The following is an 11,456-nucleotide window of genomic DNA, read 5'->3' on the forward strand; positions in this document are numbered from 1 at the left end:
ATCCCGGGACTCCAGGATCATGACCTGAGCCGAAGGCAGTCGCTTAATCGACTGAGCCACCCAGGCATCCCCTAACACTTTTTAAATGAAACTACTCTCTACCCCCCTTAAGTGCTCACTTAGTAACGGCTTTCTTTACCACTTATCGCTTATAATTCATCCGTCCTCAGGATGCCAGTCTGTAAGGTTTAACACATACAATTTTCCCACTAGAAGCTCTAGCACCAAACTCATGAATAGGGCCGAGGTGGCTGCATTCATTAAGCTGACGGCATCATTTTGTTGAGGATACTCAACAAAAGGAAGCTACTTCCATGAAAGCTATCCAAAAAAGTACTTGCAAAAAATAGCCATCTAATAGGTACACTAATCCCTAATTTTACTTACTTCATTGCATTATCAAGAATATTCCTCACATACACCATGGACCTTCTTCTTCCTGTTTTCTAGAAGGGAGAACATGTCAGAGGTGTGGAAGGTACAGGTTTTGTGGGTGCCATTTTTCACACCAAGGACATAATGCAATATAGTAAAGAGTTTCAGAAAAAAGAAATATACTTTCTAAGTACTCAAAACACCTACGTTCTTAAAAATTAGTTAAAAAAGCATTTTAGGCTGAAATTATTATAGATGTAGAGGAAGTTGCAAATTAACTAGACAGTGTTGTGTTATGTACAATAACACTACAACTATACACGATGCTACAGAGAGATCTCATGTACGCTTCACCCAGCCTCCCACACCATGTTTTTATCTTATATAAAGGACTGTAGTACAATATCAAAATCAGGAGATGGATATTGCTAGAATGAGGGTATAGCCCTACGTCATTTCATCATGGATGTACATTCATGTACCACGATCAACATACAGAACTGTTCCATCCCCCCAAAGATCTCCCTTGTGCTCCCTTGTGTTGCAGTCCCAGCCACTCTCCTTTCAACTATCCATGACCCCTAGTAACCACTAGGGGGTGGTTAGGGGGTCAGTTTTTCAAATCAATTTTTAACTATACAAATAATGCAAGAACAAAGGTAAGACCGGGATGTTAATCTCACTTCTACTACGAGCATGCTGCGTGTGTCCCTTAACCTCTGTGCACTTGATTTTCCTCCTCAAGAGAAGACAGATCAGAGATGCACTGTGGTCTTCTTGCAACAATGCAAAAGGGCCTCGTGGTTAGGGAGAGTGCGGTAAATTGAAGCCAGCCTTAGGACTTAAGGGCATCACCTCATCTGATGCACTATACTTTTGCTTCTTGCTTTATTCTTATGAATCCACACAAACCTCTTCTGAGATCAGGCTGTGCCATTCTCTCTGGACCATGCTGTTGTTATACAGCAAGGGTGGCTTGGAGTACTTAATGTATTCCAGGTTGGAGTTCAGTTTTTCCCAGTAGCCCTTAAAGCTGTGCACCTGCAGAAGACAAAAAGCACTGGTGAGCTTGAGAAGCAGGGCCCGTGGCCCCGACCAACCAGCCAGGACCACCCGAGCCTTGCGGCAAAGCCGGGCTCGCCTTACTTCTTCAGCTCTTAGAGGGCGGCATTTCTGAGTGAATTCTTCCCACGAAAGATGGCATTCTCCACCTGCAGGAATTCTAAAATAGTAAGACTTAAAGAGTCTTGCTGTCCCCATTTCCTCTTCTGTCCCTTTTACAGAGAGCCACTGCCCCCTTCTCCAAACCAGTGTGAGTCACCTGGGTTAAGGCTAAGTTGGGAAGCCTGTATTAAACCCAGTGCTGTATTAAACACATCAGATCATTTCCTCTCCAGAGACCCATTTTTCTGACTTAGGTTGTGTCAACAATGCTATATCCAGTCAGAGAATGTGCATAAGACGCATAGCACATGGAAGAGGCTTACTTTCCTGCTAAGCTTATCTGCTTCCAAAAGATGTCTTTCAAAACCTAGGAATCAGAAAGGTGGAGTGAACTAGTTTTACATTCAGTCGTCAAATACTCCAAAACTCCAAAACAATTTTTGGCATCCTATCTAGGTCTTTGACATATTGCTATAATTGAAGCAATACTGTATCCATTATATTCGTTTTTAAATACAATGCAATACTAACACAGTTTTTAATACTGAAGGATGTATTGATACAAAACGTTTTTTAATTTTTTAAGCTTTATTTATTTAAGAGAGAGAGAGAATACGTGAGAGTGGGTGGAGCAGAGGAAGAGGGAGAGAGACTCTCAAGCAGACTCCCCACTGAGCGCGAAGCCTGATGCAGGGCTTTATCCCACGACCCTGAGATTGCCTGAGCTGAAACCAAGAGTCAGACGCTTAACCAACTGAGCCACCTGGGTGCTCCTGTTTTTTAATTTAAAAAATTTTAAATTTAAGTATAATTAACATACAATGCTATATTAGTTTCAGGAGTACAATACAGTGATTCAAGAATTCTATGCATTACTCAGTGCTCACGACAGTAAGTGTAGTCACCATCTGTCACCAAACATTATGACAATCTTATTGACTAGATTCCCTCTGCAGTACGGTTCGTCTCTAAGACTTATTTATTTTATAACTGGAAGTTTGTACCTCTTAGTCCCCTTTATCTATTTCACCCATCCTCCCCCACCCAGTTCCCCTCTGGCAACCACTAGTTTGTTCTCTGTAATTAAGAGTCAGTTTTATGTCTCTTTTTATTTGTTTTGTTTCTTAAATTTTACATACAAGTGAAATCATGTGGTATTTGCCTTTCTCTGACTTATTTCACTTAGCATTATACTTATAGGTCTATCCATGTTGTCGCAATATTCCATTGTATACATATACCACTTCTTTATCCGTTCATCAATGGGTGGACATTTGGGTTGCTTCCATATCTTGGCTATTGTAAATGCTACAATAAACATAGGGGTGCGTCTATCTTTTCAGATTAGTATTTTCATTTTCTTTGAGTAAATACCCAGCAGTAGAATTACTGGATCATATGGTGATTCCAGTTTTAATTTTTTGAGGAACCTCCATACTGTTTTCTACAGGGGTTGCACCAATGTGCGTTTTCACTAACAGAGCACGAAAGTTCCTTTTTCTCCACATCCTCACCAACACTTGTTATTTTTTGTCTTTTTGATTCTAGCCACCCTGACAGGAGTGAGATGAAATCTCACTGTGGTTTTGATTTGCATTTCTTGATGATGAGTAATTTTGAGCATCTTTCCATGTGCCTGTTGGCCATCTGTATGTCTTCTTTGGAGAAATGTCTATTCAGATCCTATGCCCATTTTTAAATTGGATTATTTGATTTTGGGGGGTTGAGTTGTATAAGTTTTTTATATATTTTGGATGCTAACCTCTTGTTGGATATATCATTTGCAAATATCTTCTCTCATTCAGTAGGTTGCTTTTTTGTTTTGTTGATGGTTTCCTTTGCTGTGCAAAAGCTTATTTTGATGTAGTCCCAGTAGTTTATTTTTGCTTTTGTTTTTCTTGCCTAAGGACACATTATCTAGAAAAATGTTTCTAGGGCTGATATCAAAGGATATACTGACACACATTGTTTTCTTAAATCAATGAAGATAGATTTATGATACACTTTCTTGCCAAAATATATGTGCTTGTAAAAGAATTGACTAGGGCCAAAAGTTCAATGTGTAGCCGTAAAACAAAGTGAGCTAATGCCTAGCGTGGTAACAGAGTTGGCTATATTGCAAAAAAAAATAAAATAAAATAAACAAAATATGCCTCAATCAAGAAAAATGCCCTTATGTTAAATAATAGCACATTATCCGAATTCTTATTGAAAGGACAGTCACTACTGGTTCAAAATGAATTTTGGAACATTGGTAAATTACATAATAATATTAACGTGCTGTTTTAGAAGCCTGAAAGGCCCATCCAGCCAACATCCCTTCTCACAGAGACAAGAAAAACTATTTCCAAGAAAAGGTCATTTCTAGGGGAAACTGGATCCCTGGTGTCACATCACTCTTCCTGACCGACCCACCTCACTTACTACCTTTTCTTCCCCTTTCAACTTATTTATAATTAATGTATCTTTATCCACCCTCTGGTCTTCCTTCTATTGAAAAAAATAATAATGAAAGCAAATTCTGCCAACGTTTGGCCGTAGTAAGTGCCTAACAGGAAGTCACTGCAGCTTTCTTGCTCTTCTGCTGCTGGGTTCAGGCCCACGAGCGACAAAGCCCCACAACTAACTGGTGTTGCGGTGACATCTAGTGGTTGGTCAGGATATTAGCTCTGCCTGCTTTGCCGCAGCAGCCCCACCCCGTGGTCCCACAGGGACCAACCACATTGTGTCACCACACATGTGGTCATGTGGTCATGAGGAACACGGGTGCCCTCCTACCCGTCAAAGGGCCTCTTCCCCGCGGGCTGAATGTCACTGTCCTGTCAGAAGACCCCACGCACACACCGTAGCTCCTAAGAAAAGATCTCTCCCAAGCGACCTTCTTTCCCCTTCCGCCCCCATTAAAAAAAAAATCCCTTTTCTCAGCTGAGAATGAACAGCTAAAACAAGTCCATGGATGGGCTACAAAGGGGCTTAGGAACCCACTGACTGTATGCAGAATGGAGTGAGTTGTGGGAGCACGTTCCTAGGGACGAGGTCTGCAGCTTGCCCCACATGTTCAAAGGAATCCATAACCTACAATAGTTCAAAACCCCTGAGTTAGAAGGAAAAGGATCAGAGTTTAAAAAATAAACAAACAAAACCCACTTATATTTAAATTAGAAACACTGTTCACCAAGAGTCCAGGAAATATGTTACTATACACCTGTAGGTCTTTCAAGAAGGTCACGGGGCCGGATGTTACAATGTAGACGAAAACAATTAGTGTCATATGTCACTACATGGTATCTATGAGGTAAGTGATAGGATTTTTTTTTTTAAGATTTTATTTATTTGACACAGAGAGAGAGCACACAAGCAGGGGGAGCGACAGGTAGAGGGAGAGGGGGAAGCAGACTCCCCGCTGAACAAGGAGCCCGATTAGGGACTTGATCCCAGGACCCTGGGATTATGACCTGAGCCGAAGGCAGATGCTTAACCGACTGAGCCACCCACGCACCCTATCAATAAGTGATAGGATTTTTTAAGTTATGAAAAATCTCGGAGATCACTGTAAATTAGGAGGTCTATTTGGAAGCCTGGGTAATAGATAAGACCCAGAGTTTGAAAATGGATTTGAGTAAGTGAAAGACAAGGAGAGGATGTTCCAGATGGGGCACTTAGGGAGAGAGCAAAGACTGAGAGACAAGAATGTGGATTCTGGGTTTAGATCAGAGGCAGAGCATTAGAAAAAGCAACAACAGCACTTCATTCTCTGTGGTGAAGACATCTGCCTCTAGCATGCACCTGGCTGGCATCCCCCAGATCTTGAACTGCGGTGGGGTGTGACCTGAGCTTCCTGAGTTTCAGAAGCTCCCCGGGCAACCCTCGTGCTCAGCCAGGGCAGAGAACACTGCTTGAGCCTGCCCAGGTAATCTCCGTCTCCCACCCACCCTCACGTGTTTTCCTCACCTTCGTGCTTACAGGCTTACAGGCTGATGAAGAACCAGCTGTCTGAAAACGTGTGATTGTGTTGTTAATTAACAGGAGACACGGTTAAAGAGGAGGTTAGAGCCAATCTAGGATGGATCTCGGATGTCAAGATAACAACAACCTGCTCATTAACCCAGAGACTTAAAGCAGCTCCAAGATAAAATTTTAGATGCTTGAACATAGAATGGGGGGAAGGAGTGGAAGCTGCGCAATCACATCCGAACAGTCCACCTGGGAGCACAGAAAAAAACACTCCTGTATCTGTCAGTTGGTACTTCCGGAACTCATTGTGAACTGAACACAGTGTTCATATCAGGGACAATGGCATCGACACAAAGTAAAAGCCACAAGAGCCCAAGAAGCACATGGCAGACTACTTCAGAAGAGCGCAGAAAGCCTTAAAATACACAAAAATATTTTATAAGAAAATACTCATGAATGTAGCTACTTCTGGGAGATGCTGGTGTGAGAAGCCATCAGATTCTCAAGGAAGCCCCCAGAAGTGTTTTCCTGCACAAGGAGGAGTTTTAAAGTTTGATTTTGAAAGAAGGGAAATTATCCCAAGTCTCTTCTTGAAAAATCAGGGCGCCTGGCCGGCTCAGTCAGAGCACATGACTCTTGATCTTGGGGTAGTGAGTTCGAGTCCCATGTTGGGTGTGGAGATTACTTAAAAAAAAAAAAAGAATCTCATTTTGTCTCTTAGGAGGACATGAAATAATTACCGAAATAATTACCATCAAAATTATTAATTGAACAAAAGGACCAGAGGGTTACATTAAGGGATTGTTCCCCATCTATGGATTGCTAGTTGATTTTAGGAGATTAAAAAAAAAAAGCCCTGTGGTACTGGTTCATCTGCAAATTACTGCCAGGAAAAAAAACATCTGCCTTTCATTTCTAAAAAGCCCTCTGGCTTTGGTCCTACATCTGCTGATTAACCCTCATCTTCTTAGAAGAGAAGAGGCCAAGTCAGAGAAAACCTTTACTCTCAACACCAGGGCTCAACTAGCAGAACTAAAGCACCAATCCAATTTGGCTGTTCAGTGGATTCCATCTCAGTGTCAACTTCTATTTGCAGCCCAGAGAAACACAGTGCTCTCCTACCTCCAGCACAGACAGAATAAAATAGAAACACCTGTGTGTCCATGGAACTAGCAAAGCACCATACTAAGCCCAAATGCTCTGAGCAGACCGTCAGATCCATACAGACCAGTGACTGGAACTCCTGAGGCTTCCTGCAAAGGGGACCACATGTGGCAAGTGCCAGTTCTCCTACTGATAAATTAATGTCCTCTTTCTTCACCACATCTAGAAAAATACAATCTCTCTTCTTTGCCCAGCTGGGTAGTTCTCTTAGCCTTTTTTTTTTTTTTTAAGATTTTATTTATTTATTTGAGAGAGAGAGCACAAGCAGTGGGGAGGGCCAGAGAGAGAGGGAGAAGCAGACTCCCCACTGAGCAGGGAGCCAGATGGGGGGCTCGATCCCAGGACCCTGGGATCATGACCTGAGCCAAAGGCAGACGCTTAACCGACTGAGCCACCCAGGTGCCCCTCTCTTAGCCATTTTTAATGGGCTGTATTTTTAATGTGATCACTAAATATGGCTCTAAACTGTTCCATCTCATAACCAACAAATGCCCTGAGAAAGCCAAGGCGAAGATATTTCTCTCCTTTCAACCTTAAGCATTAAACAGTGCATCTCCCACCAAACCTATGAAGAAGAGCAGCACAGCCTAGTGGCTGCGTCTGTTCCTCAATTTCATCATCTGAGGTATAAACTGAAGGTACCCCCATCTCTGCAGATATGACAGGAATGAATATACCAGCTTGGTGCTCTGTTTCTAAGAAGTAATATTTCTTGGGGCGCCTGGGTGGCTCACTCGTTAAGCGTCTGTCTTCGGCTCAGGTCATGGTCCCAGGGTCCTGGGATCGAGCCCCGCATCGGGCTCCCTGCTCTGCGGGAAGCCTGCTTCTCCCTCTCCCACTCCCCCTGCTTGTGTTCCTGCTCTCGCTGTGTCTCTCTCTGTCAAGTAAATAAATAAAATCTTTAAAAAAAAAGTAATATTTCCTTGTACCATCAGAAAATAATGTTTGACAATATTAACTGAACTTGCCATAACTCACTGTCCCGGAAAATATGTTCTTCTTTTTCTTCTACAATAATCTACTCACAGAAGACTTCACATCTGGCCCCCAAATGTGGGAGCTCCCCTCCCCCCCACACACATCCCCCAATCCTCCACCACCACCTGGGTGTCCTACAGTTTAACTCACTTCTGACACTACCGACCTGGAGACAGCATTGGATCCCACAAGCTGCCTGTAAATTGGGGTTTCCCAAGACGCCCTCCTTGGGTTTGACAGTTCACTGGAGTAGCTCACAGAACTCAAGAAAACAGTTTACTTATTACACATTGGTAAAAGGATACAACTGAGGAACAGCCAGATTGAAGAGATGGCTAGGACCAGGCATGGGGGAAAGGGATCAGAGTTTCCATGCGCTCTTGAGGCAAACCACCCTCCCACACCTTCACGTGTTCATCTGTCTCAGAAGCTCTCCAAATTCCTTCACTAAGAGTTCTTTGTGGAGGCTCCATTACCTAGGCAGAATTGATTAAATCACTGGCCACTGGTGACTGAACTCAATCTCCCGGCCACCCTCTCTTACCTCCCGAGGTGAGAGGAGGGGAGGGGGCACCTTCTGGGGCGCCTGGGTGGCTCAGTCGTTAAGCGTCTGCCTTCAGCTCAGGTCGTGATCCCGGGGTCCTGGGATTGAGCCCCACATCAGGCTCCCTGCTCGGCGGGAAGCCTGCTTCTCCCTCTCCCACTCCCCCTGCTTGTGTTCCCTCTCTGTGTCTCTCTGTCAAATAAATAAATAAAATCTTTAAAAAGTAAAGTTCCAACCTTCTAATCACACTTTTGATTCTTTAAGCAACCAGCCCCCAGTCTTAGGTGCTTTCCAAAAAATTACCTCCTTAACATAACTCAGGTGTAGCGGAAAGGGGCTTGCTATGAATAACAAAAGACATTCTTTTCACCTTTGTGCTATTTCAGGAACTGGGAACAAGCACTAAATATAACAGAAGACGTCCCTGTAGCTCTTATCAGTTAGGAAATTACCAGGATTTTAGGAGCCCCGTGCCAGCAGTCACGAGTGAAGACCAAATGTCTATTTCTCGTTATAGTATCACATTTGTACAAACTGAACTCTGCAAAATCAGTTAATATTTCCCACATAGCCCATGGACATTTCTGGTACTACATTGTTATCAAAGCAACAATCCTCATTTTTAAAAATTGTAAGCAATTACATGGTAGTTTTATTGATGCTTTGGATCCCTAACAAAACTTTTATTCAAATGATGGTGGTTCTCTGTATTAGGAGGGTCAGGGAAAAAAGTCTTTTGTATTTCCCTAAGCAATTAATTATACTCATGCTCTGCCCAATTAAAAGAGTATTCTTAAAACACTATGTAAGTGAAGAAGCATAATTAAATGAATGGGGAAGAGCCCAGGTGCCAACTATTGTTTTCCCAATTGTGCTGGGGCACTGAGACCCCCCTGATAGACACTTGAAGTAACACAATGAGTTCTGAGTGGACGTAAGTGGGAAGGGCATTTCAGTCTTTCCGGCCTTCCCAGTCTCTGGGTCAGAGAGTTAATCTAAACAAATGACGAAAAGGTTTCCTTACTTTATAAAATGAAACTGAAGATGTCTGGCTTAAAAAATACGTAAAAATACTTCCATTTCTCCATTTGTGGCATGCTCATTCACGTTTTATCTTTATATTCCAGTAAGTTATTGTTTCTATATATTTTCTAATCTTTACAGGCTTCCTGTGGTCAGATGGTTTTAAGAGTTTCTCTTCTCACTATAAAATCAAGGGTAATTTTAAACCTTTCATGAAAATTGCCACTTCCCTAGAGAAAACCATGTTTTATGAAAGGTTAAAATCTTTCGTGGGAAGGTCACTCTTTTTTTTTTTTTTAAATTTTATTTATTTATTTGACAGAGAGAGAGAGAGAAAACACATACAGGGGGAAGGGGCAGAGGGAGAAGGAGAAGCAGACTGCCCGTGGAGCAAGGAGCCTGATGCAGGACTCAATCCCAGGGCTCTGAGATCATGACCTGAGCCGAAGGCAGACGCTTGACCGACTGAGCCACCCAGGCGCCCCAGGAAGGTCACTCTTGATAACACTGCTTTTAAGGCAAGGACCTTGTTTCAATATACTACTTGCTTAATTGTTTAAAATTCTTTTGGAAACCATTTTATAAAGTAAGGAAGCCACTTGTCTTTCAGGTGATAAACTGCTAATTTAACTGGCTTATGCCACATTAAATTACATATTCCTATATTAAACATTTGTAAAGTACTCCACAGGAGAATTCTTTGCAGAGAGAGCAGGAAGAAAGTGCTTATCTAGCTTCACTTTGCCCTTCCCTCTCTGGACTCCTTATCAGGGCAGTCATCTACCAAGGAGAATGGAGGCAAGTGTGGTGAGAGTAAATAGGGTCCCTTGAGCCTCGTGGAAAGTCTGGCAGCAAGCATGCATTCATTTCGAAAGGTAACTCGTGATTAAGGTCATAGGTACTCAGAGCCAACTCCCGCAGCTGAATAAGCATGGCGAGAACAGTCTTATAACTGGGGCTGGGGAGGGAGGAGCCGAGGGTAGGATGTGCTCCTGCAAGCAATTCCATCACAATATAATTGAGCTGGGACTTGGGGTAGAAGAAGTAGGTCAAAGGCAGCGACTTCTAGTGAGGGGTATTGTGCAAACAGCAATGGGGAAACAAACGAGAAAGATCAGAGCCAGGTATCCTGTGTCTCCTATGCTGAGTGACTGGGGTGGGGGCTGGGGAGCTGGTCAAACCAAATCTAGTACCATCTCCTCATCTCCTCCAGAGCCCAAGGCCCATCCCAGCAGCACACCTTTGCCTTCCCTGACAGATAGCGTCTGCATCTGCGTGGACAAGGTGGTGAAGAGATCTACAGTTGGAACGTGTGCTGTTTAACACTTCCTACCAGCATATAGACACACGTGGAGAAGTGAGGGAGCTCCCGAGCATGTCTGGGAATGGTTAATGGGAAACATCTGTCTGCAGGGCCAAATGCTAAAGATAATTAGAGGAGAGGAGAAAAAAGTGAGGAGATGGCAGAGTGAATATCAGGGGAGAAAAAAATATGAATAATATAAAAACGCATCATTTTACACACACACAAATAGAGAAAAGAAAAGAAAAAGAGTGCAAAAATAAGCCACTTTGTTCCTGAGCAAAGTCAAATCACATTCTAAGAATAAGCTAATGGGTAAAAAATTAAGGGAACCTTCACATCACTCTTTTATACTTAATTTTTAAAATGAAAATACACAATGGCGATAAGGTTGTAGCAAAACTGATAAACTCATAAATTCCTTGTAACTTAATCACAACTTTTTTTTTTGAATACCAATTTGGCAATAAGAATCAAAAGCTTTCAAAACTGTCATAGCCTTTTGCCCAGCAATACTCCTAGACATTTAACCTTGGAGGAATAAATCAAAGGAAAAACTGTCTGGATAAAAATATTCACTGCAATATTATTTTTAATAGCAATTTTTTTTAAAGGGGGCTGGAGACAAACTAAATGTCTCAAAACAGAAAAATGATTCATTAGGACACAACAACCCAGCAGAATCCTCTGGAGCCATTAGCGGTCATAATTATGAAGTTCACATACATAGCATCATGAAAACTGTCTGATATAACTGGCAATCTTTATTATATATCTCTGGATGGCTGTTACAACTATGACAAAGGCCAGGAGGAAATGGGGGGTGGGTATTGACAGTTGATATGTTAAGAACTGTAAAATTATGGGTAACACCACTTTCTCTTTAAAATTCTCTTCCCTGGGTCTCCTGGGTGGCTCAGTCGGTTAAGCGACTGCCTTGGGCTCAGGTCA

At 42.5% G+C, this 11,456-nt stretch overlaps 1 protein-coding gene across 4 annotated transcripts in view; it reads right to left on the reverse strand.

The window, feature by feature from the left end:
• Positions 1–11,456, reverse strand: part of LOC110580172 (gamma-secretase activating protein) — an 84,356-nt gene that overhangs the window by 18,561 nt on the left and 54,339 nt on the right. For all 4 annotated transcript variants that reach the window (XM_044920275.1, XM_044920274.1, XM_044920276.1 and 1 more), the window contains 2 exons: positions 1,288–1,416; positions 388–446 (listed from right to left, as the gene is read on the reverse strand). In XM_044920275.1, the coding sequence (XP_044776210.1) occupies positions 388–446; positions 1,288–1,416 (188 nt within the window). The remainder of the gene's footprint in view (positions 1–387; positions 447–1,287; positions 1,417–11,456) is intronic.

This window comes from Neomonachus schauinslandi, chromosome 12, assembly GCF_002201575.2.
Source record: "Neomonachus schauinslandi chromosome 12, ASM220157v2, whole genome shotgun sequence".
In the NCBI taxonomy this organism is placed as follows: Eukaryota; Metazoa; Chordata; class Mammalia; order Carnivora; family Phocidae; genus Neomonachus; species Neomonachus schauinslandi.